Below are 15,182 nucleotides of genomic sequence, written 5' to 3' on the forward strand. Positions count from 1 at the left end.
GTAATAACGAGGTTTGTAGTAAAGAGGTCCCCCAAAAGTGTCAAAATTTTACCTTTTTTTTTTGCACATATTATACATATCTAAGAATAATAATAAATAAATCGATAAAATTAATTAATCTAAATTAACAAAAACAAAAGCCTTGTCTAACAATACAGTAATAAGAATAACACACTCTTTAAAGATTTTATTTTATTTGTAAAATAAACTAAGAGAAAAGTAATTAACAGAAATGAAAATATCATATAGTATATATTTTGATGTATACAATATTTTAATATCACAGTAAAAAGAATTAATCTTAATATAAAAGGAGATATACAATCCATTAACTTTTTGATAAATTAATCTAATTTTAAAGAAAGAATCCAATGTTCTCTGCACAGTTTTTGTCATATGCATTTTTAACTGCAGCACAGACATTATCAAACAGTTGTTTCTTTATCAACAGTACTGCAGGCTAACACATTCTCTATTATGCTCAATACATTTTGGGCATCTTTTTTAGATGGCAGTGTGCTTTCGCTATCGCCGGTAATAAAAGCATCATCGTTTTGCTTGGTGCTTAGCAGTTCTTCTGGTGTTGCATAGCTGTGGTAGAAACTACTTCACATACCTTCACAAACTTGTCAAATCCACCAACAAAATCCATATGCACCTTCAAATTCTCCCATTCCTCAATGTTGCTATCACATTTGTCTGCTGGACCATGTTTTTCAACGATATTACCTCCAATCAACTGCTTCTTTCTGAAGCAGTTGGTTATTACACTTGATGGAATACTGTCCCAAGCAATAACAAGATTACAGATAGCATCCAAGACATTCAAATTTAGTTGCAAATTGTTCTCTCCTCTTATGTTGAGAATCAAGTAGCTAATCAGGCAGGCTCTATATGTTCTTGTGATTATAAATAATGCCTTGATCCAGTGGCTGCATAAAACTGGTGGCAATGGGAGGTTAAAAACAATAGGTGTATATTTGTTAACTTAAGCATCTCAGCACTTAAGTTAAACGATCTAGAATAATCAAAATGTTCCTTTTTTTCTTAAGCCATTCTTCAGTCCACCTTTGATAACCAAGACTGAAAAATTTTGACCATAAGCCAAACACTTCTAATACCCTCATAATCACAGGGAAGTTGGTTAATTTCTTTAAATCATCTAGGCTCGGAAAACTTACCAATCACAAGGGGGTATGGTTTTGTATTGCCATTTGAATTGCAGCATAACAGAACAGCGAGTTACTTAATTTTTCACCATGACAAGACTCTCCTCAAAAGGCAAATGTTTTGTTTGGCAGCAAATTATAAAATAAACCTATCTCGTCAAGATTAAAAATATCATTTGCCTCATATTTTTAAAGAATGGAACATACAGAACACAACAAGTCTGTAGCCTTTTTTTGTCGACTAACAAGACTCACTGCAAACATTTCGAAACCGAGTTATTCCCGTCTTTAAATCTTTGGAGCCAGCCACTGCTGCATTTGAAGTTGCTGTTCTTGCAAAATCGGACCTAATATTGGCAGATTAGATGCACGCATTTCTTGTAACCACTCGAACATTTTGTTTCAAGCTCCTCGTTTTTTGAACCAAGAACTTATTTCCTGTTTATTATCTCTGCTCCAGTGTCACACACTTCAAGTTTTTTTTTCAGTTTATCAGTATAAAGTAGGTAAAGGGATGTTGTATTCATTTGCAATGTCCGTTTTGCTAAGTTCAATACTATCAGCCTCATGTATGATTCAGTTCAATTTCCAGGCTTAATTCATGTAAAAGCCTCATACTGAAAAATAGCCAGTTTACATTTTGTAACCATAACACTACCAGATGAGATTTAATATGTACAAACTTTAAATTAATTTAAAGACAAGTTCCAAAAAAGACATTGGCTCATATAAAATGGCACAAAAAAATAGATTACTGTATGCTGTAGCAAAAGACTCTTTGAACTGGCATAACAATTGCAACTGACCTTAATCCCATGGAGAGCAAGGGAGTATAGTAAACTTAGAAAAACTGTTTTTATTCTTTTGTTAATTTAACATTTCATCTTTAAAAATTATGTTTTTCAGAGTGAACTTATGTTGTAGCTACCATAAACTTGTTTTGTTTACAGAAAAATAATTTTTAATAAAGGCAGTGCAAGGGAACCGGGTGGCCAGAAGCAATAATTAGACAGCTGTGCGCCAAGATTTGCATTAAACATACAAAATAACAATATTTATTTCCCACAGGGTGAAAATGAACTTTGTAATACATATCTGAATTTTGTAATAAACGAATATATTTACTTAGAAAAGCCTAAGTACCATTCCCCTTTCACAAGGGAATGGTATGTGTTTCATATAGCATTAGCAGAGGCATATGATGCAAGAAAGCTAGCTTATGCAGCATCAGCCAAAAAAAAAAAAAAAAAAAAAAAACACTCCCATTTCACCCCTCTGTTCATTCAAAATATCTGTCCAGCTGAGCCTTACATATATTTGGGCTATCAACTTCCACAACAAGGGATGGAAGTCTGTTCCACCAACCAACTACCCGCTGGCTAAAGGCAAATTTCCGCACATCTATCCTAATCTGTCTTTCCTGAATTTGAATTTATGCCCTCTCAGGTGATTATTCTGAGCAAGAGGAAGAATCCTGTCGGCACTGAGCATACTCAAACCATTCAAGGCTTTATACACCTCTATCAGATCACCTCGCCCGTGCCTAGTCTCCAGACACTGTAATTTGCAAAATTTAAACCTTTCTTCGTAAGAGCAACCCTTTGTTCCATTCACTAATTTTGTTGCCCTTCTCTGTACTCGTTCCAACAGCTCTACATCCTTCTTGAAATGAGGCTCTCGAGACCTGTATACAGTACTCAAGGTGTGGCCTGACATTGCCTTATACAAGGGAATAATCACCTCCTTATCCCTGCTAGAAAATTCCTGTATATCATTGCCAAGACACTATGAGCTACTCTTGCAGCCCGTCTGCACTACTCAGAAAACTGGCACCTCCGTATCCAGGTGGGTAGGAGCAGCAGTGTGTAGCACACGCTTCTTGATTAGACTGGGGTTTCGCATCCACCAAATATGGAGGATGCGAAAAGTCAGGGAATGACCACCATATATCCCCGGAACAATATGGTCTTAGTTGATAATGTTCCTAAAAACCAAATAAACAACAAGCTCAGAAAACTCCATATTTGCCTGCACAATTACCCACAGGTCCTTTTCATTCTCTACAACTGTCAGTGTAGTACCACAGAGTTTATACATTGCTCTGGGGTTACTGTTTCCCACATGTAGTACTTTATATTTGTCAATGTTAAATTTCATTTGCCACCTCTCAGTCCATCTGCTCAACCTTTCCAGATCCTGTTGCAGCAGCATAGCATCAGTAGTGTCCATAACAACCCTGCCAACCTTTGTATCATCTGCAAACTTGGACATTAAGCTTGATATACCATCATCAATATCATTTATAAATACAGAAAACAATGGACCCAGCACTGAACCCCGAGGGACTCCACTAATAACATTAGTCCACGATGAGCAGTGTCCACTGATTACCACTCTCTGTCTTCTCCCCCTCAACCACCCCTTTATTCATAGCAGCAATTTGCCTCCAATGCCACACTGCTCCAATTTGTGCAGCAGTCTTCCATGTGCAACAGTATCAAAAGCCTTTCTAAGATCCAAATATATAATATCAAAGTTATTCCCTGCGTCCAGTTCTTTTGTGACTGCATCATAGTATCCAATCAAGTTGGCCAGGCAAGACAAGTTGGCCTTAACAAAACCATGCTGTGTCCGAGCTATAACTGAAGACTTGTCTAGATGATCCTGCAGTGCTTCTTTAACTAGTGCCTCCATTAATTTTCCTGGAACAGAAGTTAAACTCACAGGTCTATAATTACTTGTGTCAGCCTTTGATCCTCATTTGTGAATTGGGGTAACATTTGCACATCTCCAGCCTATGGGTACCTCCAGAGTCCAAAGAAGTCCTCATAATTATGGCTAAGGGTTTGCTTACTTTCTTTGCTGCCTCCTTTAATATAATTGGATAGATCCAGTCCACCCCTGGGTGCTTTTTTTTATGTTTATCCTCAACAATTTATCCTCCACATTCCTCTCAGTTATTACAAAATCATCTAGCTCACTGCCAGGGTTTACTTCACCTCTGGCATTCCCCTTCCTGAATAACTCCTCATGGTGAATGTAGATGCAAAATACTCATTTAGTTTGTTAGCCACATGAGCAGGATCCTCAACTGTTGAACCATCAATATCCAGTGGACCAATCTGATTCATCCCTTCTAGAGTTTACATAGGAAAAGAACTCTTTTCTGTTTTTCTTTGCATCCTTTGCCAAGGATTTCTCATAATCTGCCTTTGCTTGCCTAATCTCCTTTGTGATTTGGTTACAGATCAGCTTATATCTATCATAGGCTTCCATGTCACCCATTAATTTATAAGTATCCCATGCATTTTTCTTCTCTGCCATATGTCTCATTAGTTCATCTGACATCCATTTAGGCCTTGAACAATATTTCTTAGTTGGTATGTAAAGCCTAGTAGCTTCCAAGATAAGTTCTTTGAATGCTTCCCATTTTGAATTTGCTGATGATGTTGGTAACATCATCAGTTGGTCCCACTGTATAGAATTTAAATACTGTCTCAGACCATCGTAATCACCTCTACGAAAGCAAAACCTTTCCCTTTACCCATGATGGTAGTTACCTCTTTGAGTAAATCCCACTTCAGCACACTGTGATCACTGCCACCTAGTGGTTCCTTTATCTGCAGATTCTTAATGGATGAAGAATCACTACTTATAATCATATCAAGAGTATTACTCCCTCTAATTGCCTCCCGAACATGCTGATGTAGAAAACAATCATCCAATAAATCCACAAAAGCCTTGCTGGTGTATGGATGACCAACCCACAAATTCCAGTCAATATCTGGGAAAATAAAATCCCCCATTATAAGACTCTCTGATTTACTGGCCCACTATTTCCCTGTTCAGTTTCTTGTTATACTCATCAGAATCATTAGGCCTACAGCACACTCCAACTCTCAATTTTGATCTCCCAATGCTTATGTCACACCAAACTGACTCAACACTGCACTGTCCAGCGATGTCAACTGGCTTCACTTCCTTGGGTTTTATGTGTTTCTTAACTAATAGCATAAACCCTCCTCCCTTCCTATCCTGTCTATCCTTTCTGTACACATTGTACTCCCCAAATTCCAGTTCTGCATTCCTTATATCTGTGTGACACCAAGTCTCTGATATCCCAACAATATCTGCCTTTGATGTTTTGAGCAATACCTCAAATTCATCAAATTTATTTACCAAACTCCTAGCATTGGTATACACGCAATATAAATGAGGACTTTGTATAAACAGAGTTTGTATTAACAAGATTTTACTGTATTACTGTGTATTGGAAGCAACACAAAATATGAAATTATGGGAAACTCCCCAACTTAGACATCTGCTTCAGAAACATCACACTTGTAATCAAAACTCCATAAGATATACAATATAATGATGTCATGAAGGAATAATCTTCAAATACTTATTTTTCTAGGTTAAATACATATACAGGTAACTCTCCAATAATATGGTAATCTCATATAACATGGTTCCTATATTATCATAGCTTTATCTTGTCATAGCTTTACCTAATCATAGCTTTATCACACATCTCTGAGTGATAAAGCTATGATTCTGATACAGTCCACAACTGAAAAATTGTCTTTTGAGCAGTGCTTTTTTTTTACTTTCTTTAGGCATAATTTAATTCACAACAAAGAAATTATTTCAATGTGGTTCAAAGTTTAGTAACATACCTGGAAAAATTTATAAATGATAAAATAAAAACCAAAATAATCTTACAAAAACCTTAAATGCCACGAACTGCACGATTCAAAGTGACAATTTTTTATGCTCTCAAACAAGCATGAGCTCAATAGCACATAACCCAAAACAGGGATTTTCCAACAAAATAAAATATGAAAATTTTCTAATTTTTTTTTTTTTTTTTTTTTGCATAGCTACTAGTGAGTCAACAGTGGGGATTCACAAAAAAGAATGGAAATGTTGAAAAATTATATGCAACATAGCAGGGTTTCCCCTGCACAAAATCTCAAAAATATCATGTTAAGAGAGGTTTGCAGCAATTCTCTAACCATGTTATATAAGTACCATATTATACGAGGACTGTGGCAATTTATCAATCGTATTAGAGCAAAACCGTGTTATAGAAGTACTGGGTTATACAGGGGGCTGCCTGTATGCACACAATTACAACACTACATTATAACACTCCTTTCATAGCACTATCCAACTTTGGTACTCTTTACTTCTGGTCTCATGATGAATCCTGTGAAATGGAGTCATTTATAGTACTCTTTGGGGTTGGTGTCCCTTCGAAAACACTATAACAGGAGTTTAATGCAGATAAAATATGCCGTATTCCTATTGTTCATGAACATGAAAATCAAAATGTATTACATTAGTCCAGTGCTTTATGTAAAAACCATGGAACCGAGAAAGAAACTACAAATTCCCCATTGCTATTATCTGAGCTGATAATTTTGCTCACAAATTGCAACAGATAACCCTACAAACTCTAAATTACAGAATGCAAACGTCTTAATTTGAGAACTGTGTGTAATGTACATTACTACATTTACTTCAAAGATAAACACAGTAAAAATTTTATTGCTTCGATGTTAAATTTCCATCATGCAATTAGCATTTAATTAAAAATGAAACAATGCTGACTGGCCTGCTCAGATGCGAGATAATATTACCCCCCCCCCTAAATCATATGCCAGATTATTGGATTTTTACTGTATTTATAAAATTAAAATATATACAAACAAACCAATTTTGGTTATCTGTCAGATTCCAATGTATGAATTACAAAATTCCACTAATGGTAATGTAGCAATTTGTTTTTAAAGTAAAAGTTTAAAGACTATGTTTACTTTAATTAACAGTCCTATTTTATTTTTCAGTATGAAGTTTTTACTAGCTATAATCTTCTAAAAATTTGTGCATAATATAAATATAATGAATACATTACCACTTGAAGTTATGATAAATGGCTGTGTAGGATGAACCACTATGGAACGTATATAGTCTGAATGAGCCTCAAACATATGTACTCGTTCCAACGTATTATAATTGAAGACCCTCACTTGCATGTCATCCTATGTTAATGAAAATTTTGATTATTAACATTTCTAAAAATGTTTAAAAGTGCCAATCAATATTACACTATCAATATTAAAGTTAAATGCTTTCTAATTCATTTAAAATACATATGATTTTTAATATTAATAAAACTTTAGCATAAATCAACATTTCCCACTTCTATGAAATATATAATTTGTAGAAATGGAAAACACCGATTGTTTGGTAACACAAATTTTTGCTAACATTACGTAGAGCAAGAACCACCTTCTTTTGTCAGGTATAGGGTGCATAAAAATTCTTTCACTATAAAAACTTTCACTAAATTTCACAAAAAAAAAAAAAAGTAACTAAGTGGCTCAGTGCACAGTCATCCTCCTTCCCCCCTCCCCAAGAAAACAATTTATTAAATTTGTATCAAAGAACAGATCAACCCTTTTGATGTCATTATAACACACAATGAGAGTGATCAACAATGTTGCCATAGCTCGAGGCTATTCATATTTGTGGTACAAGGATCAACGTTAACAGAAATAAGAATGTCAGAATTCACTCTTATCTCTGAATCTAATATTGTGTTGTGACTCATAATGGCGGAGGGAGGAAACAAGAACATCTATAACACATATGACACAAAGTATAAAGTATGTGTCTGATGAATGGTGGCACCTGGAATGTCAATTCAACTCCACCATGTTTTGCTGTGGTGATAGAGGATATGCCTGTAGGTAAAAAAACAGAACTAAACATGAAAGAAACCATTTCTAGTTAAATTAGGGATTCATATTGAATTAAATTTTGTTTAGAGTTAGATTTTCTTTAAAAATGGGGGAACCATTTTGAGATAGATAACCTGAAATAGTTAACCACTCAACTGTTTGTAAGAAAAGGTTCTTACTGTTCATACAGAAAATTACACAATATTAAACAAAAAGTTATACAAGCTGTTCGTATAAAAAGAAATTATACAGAAAATTTTCAAAAATGTATGGAATTATACAATAGTTACACAAAGAAATTATTACATATTCAGAAAAAAAAAGGGGGGGGGGGAGGGATTAATCATTAAAGTTAATAAATGTCCAGTCCAACAATAAATGCCCAATCAGTCCAAGACATACATAATAAATTTTACAAGAAAATGGCACAAATTATGTTATTATCAGTGACATTTCATAACGTGATTAGAATCATATAAGCAATGACAAATTTTGCGGTAAAAAAAATATGAACCAAACAATTGAAATGAATGTTACAACTTATACAATTTGTGTTACCAGGATGATAGCAACAAGTAAGTTTTTTGATACTTAAAATAAGAATTTAATCAAGGGTGGAAGCCTGGTGAAGTTCTGAAAGAATTTGAGAATTATAAATGAATTTAAGAAAGTTAAGTATAGGTATTGATCAATAAATGCAAAATGGGTTTATAATTCAGACAATAACTGTCGTCCTTTAACAATGACAGAGCTTGAGATATTCTGAAAGGACTGAAAGAAAGTAAGAGAGGAAATGAAGACAAGATTCCTCACCAGGAATAACAGGACCAGTGTCAGAGTAACTGTGACTGAAATTCATTGTAAATAGGGCAAAAGAAAAGAACGTGGGTAGAATTCTTGGCACAAACTGCAAAGACAAAGTTCAGAATTGGAGAGATAGAAATAGGCATGTTAAAGTTTAAGGGACCATGTTCTGTTAAAAGAAAACTAGAAAACATGCTGGGAGAAACCATTAAAGAGTCTTTTTATTAACAAATGTAACTTCTGGAATAAATAATTTTGTAATTAAACCTTTTTGGGAATCAGACCAGTGAAGTTGCCAATGGCCATTTTAAAATTCATTGTTTTTCTTGTTTTTGGACTGGAGGACATGTCAATTTGAATTCCATTGAATTCTGCAGGAAGACTTTTATAAATGAAGTAGAAAGTCCACGGTAAGTTAAATACAGTTAGCCCTTGTTTTGTGCTGGTCCGATTTGCACCGATTCGCAGCAGTGCCAATTACTAACCACAACGCCATTTTTTTTTTTTTTTTTTTTGCAATTTTTTTTATAAATTGAAAGTTTAAAATCGTCAGACAAAATTTATCGGCATTATACTGTGTCATGTAACATGCACTGTTCACATAATTTAGGACAATCTGAGCCAATCGGAATTAGCGCATTCGTATCACAGACGAGAATGATTCCCACCCTCGAAATAACCACTCGTGGATGCGGTAGCAAAGGTCCATGCGGTGAAGCATTTGGTTGGTTGTTGTTTACACTACTTACATGTGTTGGAAATTTATTACACCAACATTTTTTTATTAATTGTGCTATTAATAAATTAAATAATAATAATAGTGATAGCCGTGTGCAGTTTTTTCCAATCGTGTTATAAAGTTTTTAATTTAATAGAATAAAGACATGCCGTGTCTGGTAAAAGTAGTTAATTGAATCCTAGTGCTTGTTTGTTATTTGATTTTTAGGAGCATTAGCAACTAAGGCCATATTGCTCCGGAAATATGCGGTGGTCATTCCCTGACCTTTCTGCATCCTCCGTATTTGGTGGTGACGGGCTCGAATCCCGGTCTAATCAAGAAGCATGTGCTACGAACTGCTGCTCCTTCCCACCTGACTACGGAGGCGCCGTAGGCAGGTGGGAAGTGCAATATTCGGAGGATAGAATCTGATGAAAGCCACCCTAATGTATGTAGGGTTATGAATATGCCTTCATTGACTATTACTACAACTATGAAGAATGCTAATAAAATAAAAAAAAAAAAAAATCTATGCAAAGTGGTAGGTAAAATTTTTGGTGCCCAGAATCTAACCCTGTGATTTCTGATTGACTCCATCATATAAAGGGTTCCATTGGCACCGATTGCATTTGCGACTGTCCTCCCCCCCCCCCCCGGAACCTAATCCTGACGTAAATTGAGGGCTACCTGTATAAGTCTAAAGGTAGTGAACCACATAGAACTTGTAGGGCAGAGGTAGAGACAGTTCTATATGCCCTAACTAGTACTAGGAGGAAATTGCACTGGATTGAACCAAGCTGGGACTGAACTGTAATCAATTTAGTGAGTCTAAACCAGGCTGCAGAGCATAAGTGGTAATTGATAAAACAGCAGATTTGTATAGCATATGCAAAATCTTATGGTTCACACCACAGTCCAGATGGGAAATGCAAACATTCTAGGATGTTACTAAAATTAGATAACAAAGCGATTAGTCTGTAAGACTGGGGAAGGTAGGAGACTTGCCAGGTTTCAACAGAAATCTTAAGATAGCAGATTTCAACAAATTTGGGAAAACAGACCATTGCAAACATTTATTACATAAATTTAGAACAACATTTGTACAGCAGGAGTGAAGTTTTATCAAAAACTTCCCCCTAGATAAGATATAGGTGGGAAGTTTTTGATTAAACCTAATCAGTGATCCTTGCCAGGACACTAATTAGGTTTAATCCAGACATGGCAGAAGATAATTCAACAGGGGTAAAAAGAAGCAGCAACCAAGGAAGTAAGGTTGTTGCAGACATTGAGGTTGTCCTTGAGGTTGTCGCAGACATTCTCTCAGATATACCAGACAAGCTGTACTTGCTACCTGGGAGTCTAAAATGCTGATAGAACTGATATTCGGGTGACACTCAAGTCAAGTAATAGTGGCATGTGATGCAAGAAAGCAAGCATATGAGCTTATGCAGAGTCAGCTGGAAAAAAAAAAATGCACACAATCATTCCCTCTAAATGTCTGTCCAGTTCCTCCTTAAATTTATTTAACCTATCAACTTCCACAATGACAGATGGAAGTTTGTTCCAGCAATTAACCACCCTCTGGCTAAAGGCAAATTTCCACACATCTATTCTACAGCTGTCTTTCCTCAATTTGAATTTATGACCCCTTAAGTTTGTAATCTGAACAAGTGGAAGAATCCTATATCAGAATTCAGTGTGCTCAACCCATTCAAGGCCTTATACACCTCAATCAGATCACCTCGCAGGTGCCTAGTCTCCAGCCAATGCAATTTGCAGAACTTAAGCCTCTCTTGGTAAGAGGATACCTTCATTCCATTCACCAATCTTGTTGCATTTCTCTGTACACACTCAAGCAAATCTACATCCTTCCTAAAATGAGGCCTCCAGACCTGTACACAGTACTTAAGGCGTGGCCTAACCATTGCCTTATATAGAGGGACAATACCTTCCTTTTCCATGCTAGCAAAATTCCTGTATATCATTGACAAAACGCCATGAGGGCTTTGTCAATGATATACAGGAATTTGTCAATGCAGTCTGCATTGCTCAGAAAACTTCATATCTGACTGCACAATTACTCCCAGGTCTTTTTCATTTTCTACCACCCTAAGTGTAGTACCACACAGTTGGTACATTCCTCTAGGATTACTTCTACCATATATTCAGTACTTTGCATTTGTCAATGTTAAACTTCAGTTGCCACTTCTCAGCCCATCGTCTCAAATTTTCTAGATCCTGTTGCAGTAGCACACTGCCATTACTGTCATTAACAACCCTGCCAGCCTTTGTATCATTTGCAAACTTCGACACTAAGCCTGATATACCTTCATCAATATCATTTATAAATATACGAAACAATATAAATATACAGTGGACCCAACACTGAACCCTGTGGGACTCCACTAATAACATTAGTCCATGAAGAGCACATAAGTGGACTCAATTTCGGAGAAGTCTGGACGGTCTGTGACAGCCAAATCTGCTGCTTGCACCTTCACGATGGTGGGACTGTTAGTAATCCTAGGTATAACTCCCATGCACAAGTGCCTTGTGGGTGACCACCCAAGATGTGAACCAATGCAAGCAGGGGTTGAGGTGTGGCAATCACACTCATGGAGGAATGCCGCACCTCTGTGATACCAGGTAATAGATGATTGATGGTGATAGATGAATACTACGTGATAGATGACTCATCAACCAGTGCAATTCCACCACTTTGCTTATTGGAGGCTTGAAGTGGTGAAACCCATGTTTAGTCTACAGAGCTAAGTTCCGGTCAACCCTTCTCCCATCTCTTCCATCATGCAATATGACTGAGGACTTTTGAGGTTATGATGGACATCATGGTGAAATCCAATCGTCCTTACTTTTCATGGGTACAGCTCTAAAACAGTGTTCGCAGGCCAGCCACTAGTTAGTACACCGGACTGAACCTATTAGTAACTCTCTAGGAGGCTTCCGGATCAGCTAGTGTATAATCTTGCTACCTCTACTCTGCCAGATAGTGACTGGAGGGGGTCTGAGTAGTGTGTATGCAGGGGGACGTTGTCAAGGCCACGTTATGTCAAGGATCTGGGTATATTCTTATCACGTGTACGCCATATCAAAAAATTCATGTGCGATACAGCATGTCCCCCCCCCACCTTTTTCTTATTACTGAATACACTGTGAATTGTCAAACTAATAGAATAAGCTTATCTGTGAAAAGATCTGAACCTCCCAAGCACTTCCTAGTCCATTTCACAAATATATGTGGTCTCAGTTCTACTCTCAACGATGTTCATTTCCACTTGCAGTCTGCCAAACCCCATGTACTTTTTCTGACAGAATCTCGATTATCGGTTAATTCAACTATTGCTCATCTCAGTTGCCCAAATTATTCGCTGTATGATTCCTTTCGCCTCAAAGGTGGTACTTATGTATATGTCCATTCTCATATTCCCTGTAAGAGACTTGGTAATTTGAAATCTCCTCTTTTCAATCTTCTCTGGCTTGAAATCTCTCTACCTAATTCTGTCAAATTCATCTGTTGTCTTTAACATTCTGCCAACTGCACTAAACACGTGGAGCTCTTTGACTTCCTTTCATTGCAACTTAACTTACTCCAGTCCAACTTTCCTAAAATTGAGGTAATTTTCCTTGGCGATTCACAACTCCAGCTAGCTTCCGTTTTCTAGTCACACCAACCCAGCTGGTCGAGATGCTGAGGCTTTTGCAATTACTAATGACCTCGCACAGATTGTTCATTTACCGACCAGAATACTGGACAATCCTAACCATACAACCAACATGTTTGATCTTTTTCTCACAAACAAACCTAAGTACATGGTCGAAGTGAGTGGTCCTTTAGGCACCTCAGATCACAGCTTGGTGATTCTCTTCTCCAATGGAGCCTTTATCTCATGGTTATTCCCAACCTCGTGTTGTTTGGCATTAAAGAATGCAAAATGGAATGAACTGCGAGATTTCTTTTCTTCTTTTCCTTGGTCAGATTACTGTCTCAAAACTTCTGATGTCAACATTTACTCAGATCATGTCAGTGAAATTATTCTTGTAGGAATGGAGTCCTTTATTCCACACTCCACTTTAAAATCTCATCCTTTATCTAAACCTTGGTTTTCTAATAAATGCACTAAGGCTGTTCAAGAGAAGAATGTTGCATGTCATAATTGGCTTGTTTCCAATTCTTCAGTTTCATTTTCTGCCTACACCAAAGATTGCAATAATTGTAAAGCAGTTATTAATCAGTCCAAACTAAATTTTGAACAGGCTAAGAGTAGAAAACTTGTTTCTTGTCCCAATGGTAGCCAAGCATTCTGGTCTCTTGCTAAAGAGCTATTGGCCCCAACTTTTTCCCATCTCTCTGTGAAAACCAGATGGTTCTGTTGTAACTTCACCCAAGGATAAAGCTGACCCGCAAACATCCCATTTTTCTTCAAACTCATGTATTAATGATCTTGGTAAAACACCTCCCACCATTCCCAACACACTCCACTCAATGACTCCTGTGGTCTTCTGTCAAAAGGATTTTGACAAATCTTGATGCTAAGAAAGCTCCAGGTCCCGATGGTATTTCTCCACCTATTCTCAAAACCTGTGCTCCTGAACTTACTCCTGTTCTTTGCCGCTTTTTTCACTTTCTTATTCCAAAGGTGTTTTCCCTTCTGCTTGGAAATTTGCCCATATCCAACCAGTTCCTAAAAAGAGTGACAAATCTCTCTCATCCAATTATTGTCCCATTGCAATTATAGTAAACTCTTGATTTAACAGACTAATAGGGGAGAAGGGGTGTCCGTTAATACCGAAAGTCCATTAAATCGAATGTAACCTGGGGGGAGGCATTTTTAATGTAAAAAAGAGCTATCAACACTGTATTTTAAAGAAAAATGTTGCAATTTGGTCTTGGATATCAGAAACTTTTTTTTATGCCATAAATTTCATAAACATGTGCTACTGAGATGCCTTGTTCTCATTTCTCAATTAGCTCTAATTTCTGTGTCACATTTAAGTTCACACACTTTCTTTTAACTCCTCTTAACTTGATGCCTTTTTAAATTGTAAGGATTGCAAAATTAATTAATAAATAAAGTCACAATTCAGAAATCACAGAAACACTCTGTATACAACCTGACCACATGATAGCTTTAGGCAGACTGAGACTGAAACAAAGCGAGTCAGTAGACTGCAGTTTAATGTCCTGAGTCACATTCAGCCCGCAAGTCACCGCTTACTCTTATCTGGAAAAACAGCTATTTGAACACGTTTTTCAGAAAGAATAAAAAATAATTTCCTGAATTTGATTATAAAAATAAAAGCAGGTAATTATCAAAACAATAATGGAAATAGGTAATTATTAATTTTTAATTAATAATAACACTGAAGTTTTGTATAACCTAAAAAATATAATATGGTTGAGATTAATATGTACATTACTGTATTATTATTTGTCCAGTCCGTTAAATCGAGGGTTTACTGTACTTCTACTCTTTCTAAGATAATGGAGAAATCAATTAACCGCCAACTCTTAAACTACCTAGAAACCTTCTGTCTGATCAACAATCGCCAGTATGGTTTCCATCAGTGTTGATCCACGGGCAATATTCTGGCTTACGTTACCCATTTATGGACAAATTCAATGGAAAAGTTCAGTGAAACACAAGCAGTTGCTCTTGACATCTCAGAGGCTTTCGATCGTGTTTGGCATAAAGGCCTTCTAAACAAGCTTCCATTTTATGGTTT

General features: G+C 36.5%; 1 protein-coding gene across 1 annotated transcript in view; it reads right to left on the minus strand.

Moving 5' to 3' along the window:
• Positions 1–15,182, minus strand: part of beta'COP (coatomer subunit beta') — a 229,136-nt gene that overhangs the window by 149,785 nt on the left and 64,169 nt on the right. The window contains exon 4 of the mRNA XM_090389611.1: positions 7,090–7,216. Coding sequence (XP_090245737.1) covers positions 7,090–7,216 — 127 coding nt within the window. The remainder of the gene's footprint in view (positions 1–7,089; positions 7,217–15,182) is intronic.

The sequence above is a fragment of the Mastigoproctus giganteus genome, chromosome 2, assembly GCF_048544385.1.
Source record: "Mastigoproctus giganteus isolate SK-2022 chromosome 2, ASM4854438v1, whole genome shotgun sequence".
NCBI lineage: Eukaryota > Metazoa > Arthropoda > Arachnida > Uropygi > Thelyphonidae > Mastigoproctus > Mastigoproctus giganteus.